Source organism: Cnephaeus nilssonii (assembly GCF_951640355.1).
Source record: "Cnephaeus nilssonii genome assembly, chromosome: 1".
NCBI lineage: Eukaryota > Metazoa > Chordata > Mammalia > Chiroptera > Vespertilionidae > Cnephaeus > Cnephaeus nilssonii.
Window position 1 is genome coordinate 94363739 of NC_137072.1, and position 20585 is coordinate 94384323.

Below are 20585 nucleotides of genomic sequence, written 5' to 3' on the forward strand. Positions count from 1 at the left end.
CCCAATATGATAAGTTAAAATGATACATTCTTGCTTTAATTTAATTACTATTAGTAAGGTAGAAATATTTCATATTTGCATGAAATTCAATTTCATAATTGTATTTCCTCCTGAGGTTCTCCTTGTCTTTTTCTTCCTAGCATCTTTGAGTTTCTTGTATGAAGTTGCAGGAGACCTTTGTGTATTCAGGATATTAACTATCAATTGCTATATTTTAATAGTTTTGAAGCTTAAAAAGTGCAACCACAGTTGTGGAATTCATGTTTCTTCACTTTTTCTCTCTTTGCATCAGTAAGTTATCCTCTTTAAGAAAAACGACCATTACCAACTTTGTTTTCATGCCATATTAAATAAAAATGTCCATTCCTAGTATTTAATGCTCAAATAGAAAGAGTTAACACTCTGCATTTGAATACAAGCAGACTCGATGGAGGTATATAAAGTTTGAGAGAATTTAACAGCCTGGCACTTCAGGCCAGGTGCAGGGCAGAGCTGTTTGCTGTTTCTCTGCTTTGCCTTTCTCAGAGGGCTGCAAATATCATTGTTGATGTGTAAAACATTACATTGATGGAAATTTGAGAAATCGTACAGACCTCCCATCAGCTTCTTTGGCTTTGGCATACTGCAGGTAAATCTTGGGGGAAGAGACATGAGGCAGAAGCTCACCGACTTTTGCCCTAGAAAGGTAGGTGTAGGAGAAAAATATCATCGCGATGTTCATCTAAAAGTAGCTTCCTACAATCAAATGTTAGTTTTCAGCATTCGAAACACAGTTATCATGAACTTTTAAAAACCTTGGCTCCTACAGTTAAAGATTTAATTGCTTTTTCTCTTGACCACCCCTCTTTGCCACCCTGGTAGGAAAATGGTGGTTAGTTCATTAACTCTTTGGGGCAATCCCTATTTCTTTCTTCTAGTAACTTATCTGATCAGGGATTTCCCCAAGTCAATAGAATGTGCTGTTCTTTGAAAAAAGTATTGAAAAGAAAAAAAAAAATGGAGATGGAGGGAAGGCCCAGGTAGGAGGAACAGGATGTATAGGTACGAGGAGCAACAAGGAAACAGGTGCTCATTTCCATACCTGCTCAGAACAAATTTCAGCCAATTCTTACCAATTCTTATAGCGTATGTAAACAGATGCTGCTTTGTCATAGTAGAGGCCTTTTTCATACAGTTGGGCTGCTTCTGAATATTGCTAAAAGGATATGAGGTTATTAAAATACTAAACTTATTATGTATAAGATCACATGAGTACGTAAGCACAGAAAAGCATACTTTCATATTCTCCAGTATGGCCCCGCAGTCTCTTTTAAGGACCCTGCTGGGATGCTTGAGGGCTTGGTTAACCCCTCGTCGTATGTCTCCCATTCTTATGGACATCTGGGCCACTCCAGCCAGACACAATTCATCATGTTCCTGTAATTAAAAGGCAAATAACTAACAAATCAGATCCTAACTTAAAATGCTGTATTTTAGTCAAATGATTAATTTAAATCTAAAATGAGCCCAAAGTTATGGTTAAATTTCATTAATCCCTTCAGGAGTATCTTTGAGATTGGGGGCTTTTTTTTTTTTCTTAAGTCTACATCTTTTGTACAAAAGACCAATTTTTTACTGCCTTTTGTCGTAATACCTTTGCATATTTCTGTATGTCTTCTTGTTGTTAAATTTTATGTAAGAAGAAATGTACTGTATATGTAAGCAAATATGCTATGGATAAAATTAAGAGAAAACCCATTTATCAAGTTGAAGATCTCTCTACTAGGTATGATTAAAGATAAAACTTTATTTAAAGTTGGTTACTTCATTGAAGATAACTAAATAATTTTTCAAATAACTAATCTGAACTAGTAAAATGTAATGTCAGATTACATTTTATGTAAAGCAGCGTGTCCGGTAGAATGTTCTGTGATGATGTCTGCCTTATAACAGCCACAGTGGCTACTGAGCACTTAAAAAATGGCTAGTGGGACGGAGAAACTGAATGTTAAATTTTATTTAATTTAAAATTACTTAAATAGCCGCAGGTGGCTAGAGGTGACTATTCAATAACACAAATAAGGAATGAACTAGAATAGATGTAGCCTAACAAAGAAAATATCAAAAAGCCAAGAGACCAATGAGCCAAGAATATGATTGGACAATTCATAAAATACAATTGGTCAATAAAAAAAAAGCTCAACTTCTTTAATAATCAAATGCATAAAATAAAGTGAAACACTTTTTCTTGCTGATCAAATTGGCAGAGATAAAAACAATTGATAACATTCATTGTGTTAAGAATGTGGGGGGAAATGGACACTTTCATACATGACGGATAGCTGTATGAATTATTGCCAGTTCCTTTAGCAGCACAAAAAATTAAAAGCACACATTTAATTTAGAAATCTCACCTGTAAGAATATATCCTTCAGAAATACCATCTTAGGTAGCTGAAGATACATGTTCTAGGCAGAATATTCATTACAGTGTTTTTGATAGAAACAGAAACAAAAACAACTAAAATTCAAGAAGGGCATAGATGAAAAAATCATGGTACAGTATTCCCCTCTTATCCACGGTTATTAGTTATTGTTAATCTCTTATTGTGTCTAGTTTGTAAACTTTATCATAGGTATGTGTGTAGAGGAAAAAACATAGTCTATTTAGGGTTTGGTACGATCTATGGTTTCAGGCTTCCACTGGGGTCTTGGAATGTATCCCCTGCAGATAAAGGGGGATTACTGTACCTCCAAACAATGGAATTGCTCTAAAATTAAAACAAAATCAGGGCTAGAAGGGGTCAACAGGGGTGGAGTTGGGGGAGGGAACACATATAATACTTTCAACAATAAAGTTTAAAAAACACACAAAGTCATATGCATGGACTTGGAAAGACCATGAAGACAGCAAAATGCTGCTTCTCATGGGATGAATTCTCAGTTGATCTTTGCTTAGTGAATGGAAATGATTTCATTTTCAGTAAGAACTCATATTATATATATTTGTATGCTGAGAAGAGAGTCTGCTTGGAACTATATAAATCATTAATTGTGGTTACCATTAAGGGGTGTGGATGGAGGAAAAATGTTGGATTCTCACTTTTCATGTTTACATATTTTGGTGACTTTTTAAAACGGACTCTAATAAAATTATATTACTTTTATAATAAAAATGTAGATATAAAACAAAATAAAAAATTTTCCATCTTTATAAGACATTACCTAACTTAAAATCAATTTTTATTGCAAATTTTAGCTTCTTGAGCTAAAATTGTGGGGTAGATGTGTCAGAGTAGTGGGTAAAGTTCATGCTTACTACGTTCATCATAAAAGACCCAGCCTGAGAGATGGAACGGCGGAGCTTTTGTGGCCTGAGAATTCACTTTCAAAGTGGTTATTGCAAGTTTTTAAGACTAAAAGGAAAAGCCTATGAAAATCATAGCCTGTAAGTGGGAAGGGATCCCATCTTACTCCCAATCTTAATAAGGAGCTCATGTTGAGAATGCAATGGAAAACATCTTTTTCAAACCGCTAAATGTATTGTCATCTTCAGTTTGTAAGAGTTTAAAATGATCTATATACCCTAGCAAAATTGTTAATAAACAGAGAAAAGGCTTACATGCTAAGTATTGAATAAATACAATGCAAATAAGGTTATGATATATTTAAATGAAATGAATAACAAGCCCAAAGATAATTATGTATATCTTCTCTTTATTCAAAATTACCTTATTTTCACCTGTTATTCCTTTCTCATAATGAGCCAAGGCATTTACATAATCACCCCTGAAAGAAAAATCAGAGTGGATTTTAATACATATTTAAGTATCTTATTTACATGTATGAGATTAAGAAGTTAATCTTTGTTATTGAGTTGTTTCAGCTCACAATAACATGATACACAATAATACACTAGTATTCTTTCAAGCGAAATGCATTATTATATTGCTACTTTCAAAACAACTGTTCAACTGGATTATGCTAGATTACAAAGCACTAACTGTGTAGCATTCTACGTAAAATCTTATGGGCCACTTTTGGTTAATTATCTCCTTTGGTACAGTAAATGACAATCATGTGACCACAAAAATCAATGTTTTTCCCCACAAACACCCAATATATTTTTAAAATATTTTATTGATTTTTTACAGAGAGGAAGGGAGAGGGATAGAGAGTCAGAAACATCGATGAGAGAGAAACATCGATCAGCTGCCTCCTGCACAGACCCTACTGGGGATGTGCCTGCAACCAAGGTACATGCCCTTGACCGGAATCGAACCTGGGACCCTTCAGTCCGAAGGCCGACGCTCTATCCACTGAGCCAAACCGGTCAGGGCAAACACCCAATATTTTTAAGTACAATATGTACTGAGAAAAATCTGGGTAGAAATTGAACAAAACACTGGGGTTACAGTACTGAGGGCACTGGTTCTTTCTGATAAAATGTATTATTCAAAATATAAATAATATTACTCCCTAATCCCGTGACTGATGCTAACATGGACCTGCAGATCCAGAAGACACATAAATGACATCCATTCATTTTTATTATTTGGGGCAGAATGGATAGTGATTTTTTGAGGTCCATTTGGAGATCCATCCTCTGAGAAAACATCTCCTCCAGAATAAATTAATCGGCTCTGTAGATCGTGTTATTTGAGATCCACCTGAGTTCCACCCCGTCAGTTTAGGCAACTCATTTAACCCCTCTAAGCCTCACTCAATTTCCTCATCTGTTGGTGGACAAGGAATTTTTTTTTTTTTAAGATAAGCTGTTCTGCTGATTGAGAACTTCATTTTGGACACACAGCCAGAAATGTTACTAAGTGGAAATTTCTAATATTTGGACCCAATTATGTCACAACACAGCTAGGAATGTCTCCTGACAACAGGAACGATAGATCCTCCCTTCAGGAGCCGGAGGTTTTCCCTGGGCAAGCCCAATTAGGAGATGCTAAATCAAGATTTTTAGCCAGCCGGTCTGGCTCAGTGGTTGAGTGGCGACTCATGAACCAGTAGGTCATGGTTCGATTCCTAGTCAGGGCACATGCCTGGGATGTACGCTCGATCCCCAGTAGGCAGCCGATCAATGATTCTCTCATCATTGATGTTTCTATCTCTCTCCATATCCCTTCCTCTCTGAAATAAATAAAAATATATTAAAAAAGATATTTGGAACTCTCACTTTATTTTGAGGTTATTTTAGTTCACTCACTTTACCATTTTATTATGGAACTCTCTTATGGATCTAGCTTATGAGTCTAATCTAGACTAGAGAGCTAAATCCCTCCCTCAGCTGGCAGACTGGTCCTGCTTTGACCTAATCAAGGTCCTGAATTAGAAGAAACTGTTGGAACCGAGCATAGACCTGGGGCCTTAGGTGTCAATATCAGAAGCTGGAGGCTACTGGGATATTTGATGATGATGAGATATACCTAATTTGCTACTATTATCACAAAGGAACTCTCCTGATCAGTTGGGGACCAGCATACAAGCAGCAGTGAAAGTTTTGGGAACTGGTGGCTTCATGGTCAAATATTAAGCAGAAAGGGTTAAAATATACCAACAACAAAGCACAGGCTTCCAGTTGACTCAGCTCATGTGACTGCAATGAGACAATGTGAGAGTTGGCTACAAACGCTTTGATTCCCCTGAAGGAGAACATCCAAGTCTTCGGATGGTCTGAGGGCTTCCTGGGTGTTTGTGCTCTGCCAGGACGTGGTGAGTCACCAATGTGGCCCCTTTCCCTTCAGCACAGAAGCTTTGAACTCTAAGGCCCATCACCCTCAGACAGAGATGGAGGGCCAGGGCGCTGGGGCCTGTCCCTGTCATGTGCACTAAAATGCCAATTTGTCCTTTTTAATAAATGAGTTTACTTTGTAAGGGGCAGAGATATGACAAATTTAAATCCCGGTTGATTAAGAAGAAATATAGTCTCCCAAAATTTTTTATTTGCAAAATTTAAAATAAGGTCTCTTGGTTAGAAATGAAAGAGTATTTTTTGATGAGAATAATTTCTACAATTATAATCTGTGTGTCAATATTCTCAATGAATCCAAAGTCTATATGAAAATAAAATGGAATTATATAAAAACTTTTAAAAATAAAATGTTAGAACCATATTTCCTTTGTTCAAAGAATAATATTTTATCACACTTATTATTTTTGAAATTGAAATGTATCGTAAAAATGTCAGAAAAACCCTAGCTGGTTTGGCTCAGTGGATAGAGCACTGGCCTGTGGACTGAAGGGTCCCGGGTTCTATTCCGGTCAAGGGGACATACCTCGGTTGCAAGCTCAGTCCCCAGTACTGGGCATGCAGGAGGCAGCCGATCAATGATTCCCTCTCATTGAAGTTTCTATCTCTCTCTCCCTCTCCCTTCCTCTCTGAAATCAATAAAAAAAATTTTTTAAAAAAGTAAGAAAAATTGTCCAGTTGTGATGTAATTAACACTGCACATACACATGGGGACTTATATTTGCAAATGAATTATTCATTTATTGCCTCTGTGGGTATTTGCATTAGTAGCATTAAGCATGGCTGAATGTGAATTAAAAGTGGATCTTGAATGCTTCTAAAATTACACATTTATGCAGCACTGAAATAAAAATCTATAGTCTGTCAACTAGGACTATTGATAATTAAGACTATCTAGCGACTAAGTGCACTGGAAAATCCTAAATCTCTCAGAACAGAAGATGGCATTTCCAAGGGAAGGAAAGATTTGTGAAGCCTATTCATGCATCACTCAGGCACTGAATATTGTCCATATGCAATTCAATTTAAAAAAGAAAAACTACAAAATAAAGCAAATAGAAGTTATAGTCCAATACCTGATATTTTTCACTCTGCCTTGAAATTACACTATAAATCCTCAAAGTGTACAAAGAAGTCAAGATCATGAGCTTAGGTTCTGAAAAGCAGTATGTCACCCTGATGGTCATATGTGATTCAAAACAATATTTAGACTCTAAATGTAGAAAAGGTTTATCTAAGACCCAAACTTGATGCTAAAAATGAAAGTGGATAAACGCATGAATAAGACAACATTAGTAAGAAAAAATTTATTTTGTTTGTATAATTAATCTCGTTTCCCCTGAAAAAGAAATGATTAAATCAATGGAGGGCCTTATAACAATGGCAGTTTAGAACTTACGATATTCAGTAATTATTTCAGTAATCAGTAGTCACTAATTCAGCAATTAGGTAGCAGCTGAAACATAAAAAGATGAGGACTTACGTGAATTCAAGCTGAATAGCATATTCTTTGGAGATAAGTGGTATTTGGTCCGGGGCTAAGCGCTTTGCCAGCTGTAGAGCGCTGTCCCAGTGCTGCAAATCCCTTCTCATCTATTCGGGACGGAAAGAAATGAGCAAGTTATTTTGCACAGTCACCATTAGTGCTAGTTTTAGTAAAGTGATAACAAAACTTTTTGTTTAAAAAATGAAACTTGATCTTTGCAAAGATAATACATTACTATAGTATATTTTCTCAGTGGAGGTGACAGAGCTCCCATGGGGGTAAAAATTGATTTGGGGGAGCAAAAACATTTTAGCTATTATTATAAAGGTTTGTGACCCTTCAAAACTCAATTCTATATAGTGAACAACATAAACTGATGAACAAAAATAGATCCTGAGACAGAGAAGCATTGAACTGTCAAACCTCAGAGGGAAGGCGGGGGCGGGGGGGGGGGGGGGGGGGGAGACGGGGAGCAGTAAGAGATCAACCAAAGGACTTGTATGCATACATATAAGCATTACCAATGGACACAGACACTAAGGGGGGGGGGGCGTGAGGGCATGTGCTGGGGGGTGGGAGTGGCTGGGGAGAGGTCAATGGGGGAAAAATAATATTGTAATAGCTATGTATGGGCCGGGGGGGGGGTACTTGAAATATCAGGGAGACCACTCTATAAAGTATATGATTGTCTAACCACTATGTTGTACACCTGAAACTAATACAGAATAATACTGAATGTGAACTATAATTGAAAAAAAAGATGGAAATTGTATGTTATATGTTTTTCATCACAATAAAAAAAAGACACTTTAATAAAAAAAAAAACACTCGACAGGAAAGCGTGTCACGTGGATACAGAAACGTATGGAATTTTGAAGCCCCAAGTAAGGAATGCCAAGGGTCTCTGTGGTCAGCACAGACTAGAAGAAAAGCATGGAAGGGATTGCCCCTGAGTGCCTCAGAGTTCCAACACTGTCCGTACCTCAACTGTGGATCTGGCCTCCTCCACTGTGACAACACAATTCTCTTGTTTATGTTGTCTAGTTGGTGATTATTCATTACAACTGTCCTAGAAAACTAATAAAACCTTCAAAAATGAATCTCCATAAAAAACAAAATACTCAATTCTACCCAACAAAATCTTATTCTTCAGTACTCAAAACTAATTAAAATTAATCCAATCAACCAATTAAATTATTCATTTTCCTTCTTAAAAAGTTGAGAAGTACTTTACTACAGAAATTGAGGTTATTTTCTGAGAAAATCTAAAGCTATATCACAACACGAATAACAGCAAACATAAATAAAATGTGAATCTGTCTTTCTCCCTGGCTCATGAGGTCTTTTATTTGTGTCTGGTATACAATCCCAAATATAACCAACCAAGAATCTTTTAGAGTTCATTCCTCGCTTTACAGTGTTCACGTTTTGTAAAGAATTAATAATAAGACCATCAAATCTCAGAGGGAAGGTAGGGGAGGGTGGGGGTAAGGGGGAGAGATCAACCAAAGGACTTGTATGCATGCATATAAGCCTAACCAATGGACACAGACACCAGGGGAGGGGGTGAGGGCATGAGTGGGGGGGATCGGGGGATAAGGACACATATGTAACACCTTAATCAATAAAGAAATAAAAAAATAAAAAAAGGAGAAAATAAAAAAGAAAAGAATTAATAATAGCTAACATTTCCCAAGTGTTATTTTCAGCCAGGTAATGTTCTAGGGCATTAGCTTATTTGCTTATTACAATTAGGCCTTTTGCAATTAATTGTCCATGTGTCCTTTTTAGAGATCCAGAAACTGAGGCAAAAGAGGCTAGCTGCTTCAAAATACCTCCTCTCTGTACAGAGTGGTGCTGTCAGCATGTGGCAGAGCCGGGCAGGAGGGCTTTGCCTCTAACTTCCTTTACCTAGCTAACCTGTCAATCACGTTTGTCTTTTCTATTGATCAGGCACAGTTCTAAAGTTAGGTTAAATGAACGACAGGGTGCAATCTCCCCTCTCCATTGTGAAGCCATCAATCACCTCCAACGATTTACAAATCTTTAGCACATGACATGTGAACATAGCTAAACGTGGAAGAGCTAAGGTGACGTCTTTGCCCTCACTTCTAGCAACCAGTTTCCTACTTCAGTGCGTACCCATCCAAGTTCTGAAAATTTCTCAGGGTGTCCCCAGTTATCTCAAATAATACTATAAAATCATCTAAATATTTTCTTAAAACAAAATTAATTTAGTTCACTTAACATTTAAAAATGAAAATTTGCTACAGAACAATTTGAAAAAGGGTAAGTTGTGAAGTTAGCAAATATGTTTTCAGAATACCTCCTCTCTGTAGCTGTGGACCAGCTGATTTGAGGTGAATAACAGTAACAACAGCAGCTACCACTTTTGTCTTTTCTGTTGATCAGGCCCAGTTCCAAGAGATCTAATCTCATTTTTAAATCTTTACAATAACCGTGTGGGCTAGATACTGTTATCCCAACTTTAAAGAGCTGGGATACAGGGCACGGAAAGGTCAAATAACCTTTCTAGGGTTGCACAGAGCTGGGATTTAAGCCCAGACATGTCTGACTCTAAAGTCCACATTCTTTTTTCTTTTAAAAAATATTTTTATTGCTTTCAGAGAGGAAGGGAGAGGGAGAGATAGAAACATCAATGATGAGAGAGAATCATTGATTGGCTACCTCCTGCATGCCCCCCTACTGGGAATTGAGCCCGCAACCTGAGCATGTGCCCTGACTGAGAATGGAATCATGACCTCCTGGTTCATAGGTCGATGCTCAACCACTGAGCCATGCTAGCCAGGCTCAAGTCCACATTCTTAACCACTGTTCCCTATGGCCACTTCTCTCTTCCTCCTTCTGCTGAACTAGGTAGTTTACTCTGTTCTAGTCCTTCCACTGCAATGCTCATCTCTGGGAAACTAGTGATGGTACACTAGTCCTTAGCCCACCTTTTCTTTTTTTTGTTAATCTTCACCCGAGGATGTTTTTCCCATTGATTTTTAGAGAGTGGAAGGGAGGGTGGAGAGAGAGAGAGAGAAACATCAATGTGGGAGACACATCGATTGATTGCCTCCCACATGTGCCGGGGCCAGGGATTGAACCTGCGACCCTTTGGTATACCGGCTAATGTTCTAACCACTGAACACACCATCCAGGTCTCCTTAGCCCACCTTTTAACGCACAGGAGAATTCCATACAATAAATAAAAGATAAATGCGTCTCAGTTTTCCCATTTGGACAACAGAGACTATAACAGTACTATTTCACAGGATTGCTGTGAGGTTTAAATGAAGAACAGTATATCAAGTGCTTAGGAAAGTACCTGGCACATGTGAACACTCAATAAATGGTGGCTGTTTTTATTTGTATGTGTCTTTGTAAGTTATCAAGTCTGTTCTCTTTGGACGCATTTAGATTGAAATTATTTGGTAATGTTACCATACCATGCCTTTTATGGCTCCACAGAATGCAGAATGAAAAATATTTTTGAAGTTAATGAGTACTCAGGGGTCCTTAAAGCTGAAGTCTGAATTCTAGAGGGACAAGGCATGTGGTGTCTGGTGCTGAGGAATGTTAGCCACGTACAAGGTGAGATCCCCCTTTACATGGCCTTCTTCCCCCCATTTGCTGCCATACCTCCAGCGCAGCAACGGGACAGCTGGACGCAAGGTACAGGTCCTGAGCCAGGTTGAAATCATTAGTAAACATGGCAAGATGTCCTGCCAAAAGGTTGTTGTCCTCGATCCCCTAAAAATAAAAGCAGCTTTAATGAGAATACAAATTTTGTGTTTTTGTTTTGTTTTTATTGATTTGAGAGAGAGAGAGAGAGGGAGGGGGAAGACAGACATTGATTTCTTGTCCCCTTATTTATGCATTCATTGCTTGATACTTGTATGTGCCCTGACGGGGGCTCAGGATGACATTCTAACCAACTGAGCTACCCAGCCAAGGCCATAAGGTTTAACTAAAACAAAACGAAAAACTTTGCTTAGTAAGAATTGGTAATGTTCTAGCAATTAACTTGTTGATGACTTAGGTAAGATTAACTACAGAAATGTAAAATGCATGAATAAATACCACTTACATCCTAACCTGATAATTCTCATAATATGCTGTTTACCTTTATTTGTTCCAAGGACATCACCATGCCAACATCTCCAATAGCCCTGTAGACGCGGATTGCGAACTCCACGTCCATGTGATGGAGGCAATCTCTGCCCAACTCGTTCCAGGCATCGTGGTCATTCAGAATCATGCACAGTTCCCAAGCGTCAGAAAACCTAGGATTGAGCAGAAGCTTAGTCAGGGGGCTCTTTTTGCTCCCTACCAGGCAATTTTCAGATTATACGTTCTTTAATGTCATGCCCTAGATAAATTTTGTAAAACACTTCTTAGTCTGTGGAAGTGACTGAAAGGTCTTCAGTAGGGGAGCCAGAGGGCCAGACTCACGTTTTTAAAAGAGTGGAGAATAGATGAGATTGTTTTGAGGCTATCAGCAGAGAGAGAGGTCAGTAAGTAGTTATGTTATAGTACATTATTCCAAGTGAGGGCCTGGGTTAAGATGGGGGAACATGGAAGGGGAAAAGGATCTGGTGTGTGTGTGTGGTAGGTATCTGTTAGGACACGTGCATGTATGATTGGAATGAGGGAGAAAAGAGGATTGGGAAAGACACTTTTTAAAAATATATTTATTTTTATTGATTTCAGAGAGGAAGGGAGAGGGAGAGAGAGATAGAAACATCAATGATGAGCCCTAGCTGGTTTGGCTCAGTGGATAAAGTGTTGGCCTGCAGACCGAAGGGTTCCAGGTTCGATTCCAGTCAAGGGCACATGCCTGGGTTGCGGGCTTGATCCCCAGTGGGGGGCATGTGGGAGGCGATCAGTCAATGATTCTCTCTCATCATTGATGTTTCTATCTCTCTCTCCCTTTCCCTTCATCTCTGAAATCAATAAAAAAAGAAAGAAAGGAAGAAAGGAGGAAGAAAAAAAGAAAGAAAGGAACATCAATGATGAGAAAGAAACATTGATTCGCTGCCTCCTGCATGCCCCTTAATGGGGATCAGCCTGCAATCCAGGCATGTGCCCTTGACTGGAATCGAATACGGGACCCTTTAGTCCACAGGCTGATGCTCTATCCACTGAGCCAAACCAGCTAGGGTGGGAAAGACACTTTTAAACAGGGCAAGTATGAGGAGCTCAGGGACTCCCAACTACATCTGACTAGTAGGCAGTGCTAGACAGAGGTTCAAGTCAAAGATGCACACTTGGAGTCAGACTTGAAGAGATGGTATTGAAGCCATGTAAGCAGAGAAGATTCACTCAGGAAAAAGCATGAGAGTCAGAAGAGGACCCTCCCTGAGCAGCAGCAGCAGCAGTTGAGAGATGGTGGGCAGCATTAGAACCCCAGAGGAACTCACAGTGGCCCTAAAATGTAAGAGGAAAAGGCAGGAAGAGGAAATCTCAAGCAAGGCCGAACCAAACTTTATAAGGATGAAAGTAAGATGTTGTCGAAATGACAATAACTGCACTATTTCCGAAGGGAATAAAGCACTGATATTTCACCGTGACTTTCTTTAGAATTCATACACGTTCTCATATCCATGATCTTACCTGAGCCTCACAATAATCCTGTGACGTAAACGAGGTAAGTGCTATCATCTCCTTTACAATCCCAAAAGCAAGCGAGCTCCGTGAGAAGTATTTAAAACCCTACCTTTTCAGCACTAAGGTCTGTGTCAGCATTTGCCTCAGCTCATCAGGCCCCAAGTCTTTTAAATTGTTGAGGAAGCTGTGAGTATCAAGGTAGACATTATTTATTTGTCCACTCTGTGTCTGGCAGGTCAGCTCTCCATTATATAACAGCAAAGGTTTATGAGAGAAGGGAATTTTGGTGTCATCAGCCAAAATGACCCTGGATCCTACATTATAAAACAGACATTTTAATGTTGAAAGGTAATACTCAGCACAAACATCAGAAAGGCATGTTTTCATTTCATTGCAATGGAAATTGATTTATCAACAAATGTACAAAAAGGTGAGTAAGTACCTTGTATAGTGTTCCTGTGAAAGACATAGGTGTATGCCTTATCATCATCATAAGCAATAAAAACACCTTTATCCAATGGCCAGTTTTCCCAAAGTACACCTTTAATGGTTGGTGAAAAATCTGGAATCTCATACGTAGCATCATTAACCTACAAAATAGGATTTAAAGTTTTGCCCCCAGTATATACATAAATCATTATCATTTGAAGTGGCAGGAGCCTGTCTGTAGCCTTAGCTGGCATAGCTTACAGACCCATACTCAACCCACAACACTCCAACCGTTCCAATATTAGGTCTGGCTTGAAAAAAAAACTGTAGTTACATGGAAAATCAAGGGTTTTATCTAAAATTTGGTGAATTTGCAGGCAAAACTACAAGTCTGGACACAAAGCTTCACGTTAAGAAAAAAAAAGCCTCCTTCTCCTTCCCTTCCAAGCTGGCCCTACTCAGAGAAAGAAGACTAGGTATTATTTAAAAGAGGAATTTACTCCTGTGGGCACAACAGTCCCCTCTGGTATCTTGCCCAACCAGTTAAAATTCGAGCCTACTAAAGAAACCTTAATTTGAATAAAAGCAAACACCCACCCTCATGTTGGGGGAGGGAGAGCACATGCCCTCATGGAGTCATTCTTTGTGTGGATTTTGTTTGACAAGGTTGTTTTTTTCTTTTTTAAATAAATCTTTATTGTTGAAAGTATTACATATGTCCCTTCCCCCCCCATTACTCTCCCCCCGCTCCTCCCAAGGTTACTTTTTCTTAATACCTGAGCTTCAGGTTAGAACTGGAAAAGGGAGTGGGGACGAGCAGCAATAAGAGAGAGAATTCCGGATTTGAGGGGTTTAAGGGTGGAAAGAGGGCAGGGCTTTAACCAACACATGCTAACTAGCTCCTGTGCCTGATAACATGGAAAGATTAACTCACTGATACCTCAGGCCAACTCTATGAAGGAGGTCATACTGGCCTCTAAGAGAAATTACCAAGGAACGGAAAACTGTAAAAAGAGAAAGATGTAGCAACGTGTTTAGGCAGGTCTTGCTCTTTGCCCTTTCCCTGTAGTCAGACCCAGTTCTGACTAACTCCTGTCAGATACCCCATGTCCCTGGACCCCTCTGTGTACCCTCAGCAGCAGTTCCCACCTGTGGCGAACCCACGTGGGAAAGCTAGGCAGCTCTGCTTCCTTAGGCCTGCTGCAGAAACGAAATCTGCACCAGACTGGATTTCCTTATCGTGTAGAGGGAACTCAAGGTTATCTTTATGTTTATGTCATTTTCCCTCATTGGTTTGTGACCGGGAGAGAAATGGGTTGAGTAAGAACCAGCATATTAGAGATTTTGCATAAATAATCCAGTCACTCGTGTGGTAACCTGTTATATTTATCAAAGAAAAAAATGAAGGGAAGAGAAAGGAAGAAAGAAAGGAAGGAAGAGAGGTAAGAGAGAGAGGAAAGTGCATAGTGAGGAGAAAGCTGTCTTCACTGGAATGTATCTTCTCTAAGGTAAAGCAGATGTCCAGGAACGGCTACTAAAGATGGGCCAAGAGCAGCTATAGGCTTATGTAAACTGTGAACAAATTAAAGCATTAGCTGAATATAAAAAAATAAATGAAAACTCCAAGTATCTATATATATAAAAGCTTAAGCGACTGTTATGACCGAATGACCGGTCGACCAGTTGCTATGATGTGCATTGACCACTAGGGGGCAGACGCTCAATGCAGGAGCTCCCCCTGGTGGTCAGTGCGCTCCCACAGCCAATCTCCCATGGCCAACCAACTTCCTCCTGGCCGACAAACCTCCCACGGTCCCTCTCCCCATCCGGCAGGCCCGTCCGGCAGCCGGCCACGATTGGGACTCGGCGCGAGGTGGCCCTGATAGGCCCGATAGGCCCTGATCGCTGGCCAGGCCTAGGGACCCCACCCATGTACAAATTTCATGCACCGGGCCTCTAGTAGTAAATAATGTAAAAACACATCTCCTTTTTTCTAAATCTATTTTCAAAAAAGTTAAGGATGTGCAAAAATATGAGTTAACTGAAATGGTCTATCTGTTTTTAATCATCTAATACAAAAACACATTTTCTTTGTATTCAGGACCTTAAGGAAAGAGGAAAATCAACTGAGGTGAAGGAAGGACAGGGTCTAGTCCCAGCCCTCTGGGGATTATTGCACATCTGGAGAGAAAGTCATGTACATGCTGGTACACTATAAAATTGCACAAAAAAGGTTAAAAGTGGTACAGAATATAATAACTATTTTTTCCCTAAAATATCTCTCTGGGGCTGACATGAAAAATTGCAGAATAGTGGGAAAAGATTCCTTGATGTGAACAGTCGTGAAATGGATCACAAACATGATATCACAGACATGATAACAAAGTACGATAATCCTTGGCTCTGCTTACGAGAAAATGATTTTATATATAAAATATATTTTAAAAAAACTTTTTTTCATGTGTTGCATAAGTTTAAAAACAAGCATTCAAAGCTTTTCTAGACTTACTGGACAGTAGACAAATCCATCACATTTTTCATCAATGAAAACTAATGTGGTCCCATTGGGGTCAGGGAAAATCCTTTTCACACCGACAGGATGTCGATAATCATTAACGAACTGCCAATTTTCAATGTAGAAATACTGGATGACACCAGTCTACCAAAAAAAAAAAAAAAAAAATCCAGTCAAGAAAATAATTTCAACATTTATGTTAAACATACCTTCTAATATGAAGAGAAAAAATGTCATATTTCTGATGAAGAAAGCGTCTAAGAATAGTATTTACAATATCTGCAATGTACAGGCAGAAGAAAATAAAACAAATTGTCTTTTCATTCTCTTAACAGTGTCTTTCAGAGACACTGTTTATTTTATTTTATTTTGACAAAGTCCAATTTATCAATTTATTCTTTTATAGATTGTGCTTTTGGTATTGTGTCTAAAAAATCTTTGCCTAACCCAAGGTTACAAAATTTTACTCCTGTTTTCTTCTAGAAAATTTAAAGTTTTATGTTTTACATTTGGGTCTGTGACCCACTTTATAGAATGTATAAAGAACTCTCAAAACTCAGTAATAAGAAAATAAACAAGCCAATTAAGAAATAATAAAAAAAATACGAACAGACACTTCACTAAAGAGAAACAGACAGCAAATAAGCATATGAAAAGATGCCTCTACATCATTAGTCCATTAGTGAAATGCAAATTAAAATCACAATGAAGTACCACTGCACACTCATTAGAGTGGCTAAAGGTAGAGTGACAGTATCAGGTGTTTGTGAGGCTGTAGAGCAGGGGTAAGGAACCTCCAGCCCTCGGGCTATTTAAGACCCACGAAATCATTTGGTCTGGCCCTGCCAAGGCATGAGGGGTGAGTTCATTAAATGACCAAAGATAGCAGGCTAATTTTTAAGTTGATAATTTTGTATGGTCCGCGAATGATGCTATAAATATCCAAATGGCCCTTGTCAGAAAATGGTTCCCCACCCCTGATGGAGAAAACTGGAACACTTATATACTGTTGATGGGAGTGTAAAATGGTACAACCAAGTTAGAGAACAGTTTGTCAATTTCTCAAAAGGTTAAACATACACATGCCATATGATGTAGCCATTCCACTTCTAGGTGTTTTTATCTAAGATAAAAGAAAGCATATGTCCATACAAAGGCTCGAACACAAATAATTATAGTAGCTTTATTTGTAAATACCCCAAACTGGAAACAACATCAATATCCATCCATAGGTCCATGGATGAGCGAATTATGACATATGCTGACTATGGACTATTACTCAGCAAGAAAAAGGATGGAACTATTGACACAAACACCAACATGGATGAATCTCAAAATAATTATACTAAAGCCAGACAAGAAGGAGTACCCACTATGTGATCCCATTTACATAAAGCTCTAGAAAATACAAACTAATGTATAGTGACAAAGCACTAAGTGGGGAGGGGTGGGAAGGAGGGATTGAGAAAACTTTTAAAGGTGATAGATATGTCTATTATTTTGATTGAGCTGATGGTGTTTCACAGGTGCATATATATGTCAAAACTTAACTTTAACATGTGTAGTTTATTACCTATTATACTTCAATAAAGCCCCAATATTTTCAGATTCACAAGAAACAAAATTTTGTAACTACGGTATGTATGGTGACAGATGTTAATTAGACTTACTGTGGCGATCATTTTGTAATATATACAAATATCAAATCATTACATTGTGCACTGAAACTAATATAATGTTATATGTCAATTATACTTCAATTTTAAAAAAAGAATGAGACAGATAAATACTGCCTTATTGACAGGCGACTGCACTTTGAGTTCTTACTTCAAAGTGCCTGTGGCATAGTGGAAAAAGTACATTTTCCATCAAGAAATCTTGCTTGTCCAATTTCCACCTCTGTCACAAACTTAGTGACCTCTCAATTTTCAGTGTCCTCATCTCTAAAATGTCCCTGCTTATTTTATATAGTTAATGAGATGAGTCAGATCAGGCTTTATAATGTTAGGTGTCATGCAAACGTATTGTATTTACCACATCACTCACGACTTCAATGATACACCAGACCTACCCTACTGGTGTAAATTAGCACAAAGACTGATTATTTTCAACTTATAAAGTCTCTCAATGGCAATAAGCATGCTTTAAGACATGCTCTTTTTAAAAAACAACTTAATGAGAGAAAATGGAAATAGTGAATAATTGTTCTTCTCATGTAAAAAACAGTACCTTTTCTACCAACTTTACTGAATTTAGAGACTGAACAAAATAACAGGTATGACATGCTTTGAAAAATCTTTGAAAATGTTTTTACAAATATTAGATGATATTACTGTAACTATACTTTATGCTCATGTGGCTAACGTAATACTTAGAGGTAGAGAGTATTGGTGGTTCAAAGGACCAAAGAAAATGAAGTGGGATTCTCAATATTCCGTTAATTTTAATATTTAGTAAGTGCCTTCTAAATGTAGGCACTGGAAATCTAAAGTTGAATGAAGTGTCTTATATTTGTCATCAATTTAAGTCCTTACAGCATCTAGATAAGGAGAATGAGGCTTGGAGGGGTTAACCTTTTGCACTCGGATGTCGAGTGTGACTCGACACGGTTAGCATTAGAATAAAGGAATCGAGAAAAAAGCGAGTGCAAAGGGTTAAAGAGCAACAAGCAAGTAAAAGAACTAATATTTACATTCAGATTTTCTACACTCCATAGTTTTCCCTTTTTACCGTGCTCTCAAAATTGCTTATAGTCACAAAAGCACTTAATACTAGCAAATCATGCCACCTCTGTGCTTTACATATATTTATTTATGTCAATATTATAGTAGTTATGTATTTTTATGTGTTATATAATATATACAGGGTGTCCCAAAAATATGTGTATGCACTTTAACAGCTGATAACTCAATTGTGAAAATAAAATGTATTTTAATAAACACTACTTTTATAATTATTCTAAGTGTGTGTATAGCCCTAGCTGGTTTGGCTCAGTGGATAGTGTCAACCTGCAGACTGAAGGGTCCCAGGTTCAATTCCAGTCAAGGGCACATGTGGGCTCCATCCCCAGTAGGGGTCTTGCAGGAGGCAGCTGATCAATTATTCTCTCATCATTGATGTTTCTATCTCTCCCTATCCCTTCATCTCTGAAATCAATAAAAATACATTAAAAAGTGTGTGTATACATTTTTTGGGACATCTTATATTTATATACATATACATGATAATTATATTACCAAGTAAAAACTAGAAATTGCCCCGTGTTTTATATTAAAGAAGACAATACGTACATCAGTGCCATAGATGAGGAAATCACCAGTTAAGGCATGACATAAAATCCGGCACTTATCATCCACTGCTGGGAAAAGTCGAGTCTCACGCTCTTCTTGAGTATCCAAGAGTTCACTTTCTATCTAAAACAAAGAATAGCAGTGGCTCGTAGGGGAGGATCTTTTTCTTAGGTTCAATTAAACATTCAGACTCAGCAGACTACATAGGCCGGTTTACTCAGAAAGGCATCAGGCAGGAAGCACGGCTTACGAGCAGGGCAGCATTAGACACCCTTCTAGCGGGAACAGTCTTCACAGGCCCTGAAGTTGTCTAGTGGCTAATCTCTGGCTTCTCAGAAGCAAAGAGCCACGAACAGATGTGGAAGATACCCTGGTTTGGAAGGCCCATATTCCAGGGCCAATATCTCTTGAACAACTCAAGAGGCATAGCTTCAAGGACCCCCACAAGCAACATGCCTAAATATATGAGTCAGTGCATTCCAGGAGGCCCAGATGTATGGCATTCCCATCAGTTTTTATAGTTCACTTATGGTTTCTGCATACAATTACCAACAGGGTCATTTTTACCATAAGCAATGTTGTAAGTAGCACAGTTGATAAACTGCCGGGTTTCTTGGGAATAGAGCTAGAAAGCGGATTGAACATCTCCTGCAGAAGGGTAATGAATTTTGTTACTCCTTTATCCACACCTGGCTTTCTATCAAGTCTGTACAAGGTTGCTTCCTGACCGAAGTTTTTAATAAGACGGCTGTTCATCGTCATCACTAGGTTAACTGAGCAGGCCTCCGGGACATCAAAATTATACTTACCAAGTGTAACTGGACTTTGCCTTCAAAAAGAGCAGCAGCATAGTCTGAATGAAGGCAAACACTGGCTACTGTCCCCAGATATTCCACATCTTTCAATTTTTTCACACCTGTAGCAATTAAAGCAAACAACACATTAAAATATGAATAAAATTTTATAAAGATTTGCAAATAATGTTAACCTTGGCAAGGATATTCTGAACCTAAATTTTTTATTTTAGCCATGCTAAAGGAAATAGTTGCCATATAAATTTGCCTCCCAGAATTCTATAATGGTTCCCATGAAACAGAGTAATCGAAAATAAAATCACATGCAAAACAAATATTAAACCTTAGTGACAATAAGCTTAATGGTGTCTTGTATCTGAGAATAATTCTCAGGCTTGCTCTATTGCTGAGGGATGTCTGACCTCCAGTGAGGGATGGGACTGGGTGGGGAGGGGGAAGAAGGAGGGGAAAAGCAAGGCTCCCTTCAGATGCTAATGGTCATTATCCAAACAATAAAATCAGAGAGGAAACCAGCTTTTATTAAGTGCCTACCAGACCAAGGAGTACCTAAGAAAGTCATTGTGCAAAGGTAGATACCACTTGTCTGTCCGTCTATCTATCTATCTATCTATCTATCTATCTATCTATCTATCTATCTATCTATTGTGAATCCTCATCTGAGGATATTTTTCCCATTGATTTTTAGAGAGTGGAAGGAA

The 20585-nt window shown here is 38.4% G+C and overlaps 1 protein-coding gene across 3 annotated transcripts in view; it reads right to left on the reverse strand.

Moving 5' to 3' along the window:
* WDR19 (WD repeat domain 19) overlaps window positions 1-20585 on the reverse strand; it is a 68382-nt gene that overhangs the window by 25345 nt on the left and 22452 nt on the right. For all 3 annotated transcript variants that reach the window (XM_079770020.1, XM_079770021.1, XM_079770019.1), the window contains exons 13-24: window positions 19882-19988; window positions 19073-19195; window positions 15777-15926; window positions 13281-13428; window positions 12948-13152; window positions 11355-11514; window positions 10871-10981; window positions 7223-7332; window positions 3710-3767; window positions 1276-1416; window positions 1113-1195; window positions 594-677 (exon numbers count right to left, since the gene is read on the reverse strand). In XM_079770020.1, coding sequence (XP_079626146.1) covers window positions 594-677; window positions 1113-1195; window positions 1276-1416; window positions 3710-3767; window positions 7223-7332; window positions 10871-10981; window positions 11355-11514; window positions 12948-13152; window positions 13281-13428; window positions 15777-15926; window positions 19073-19195; window positions 19882-19988 — 1480 coding nt within the window. The remainder of the gene's footprint in view (window positions 1-593; window positions 678-1112; window positions 1196-1275; window positions 1417-3709; window positions 3768-7222; window positions 7333-10870; window positions 10982-11354; window positions 11515-12947; window positions 13153-13280; window positions 13429-15776; window positions 15927-19072; window positions 19196-19881; window positions 19989-20585) is intronic.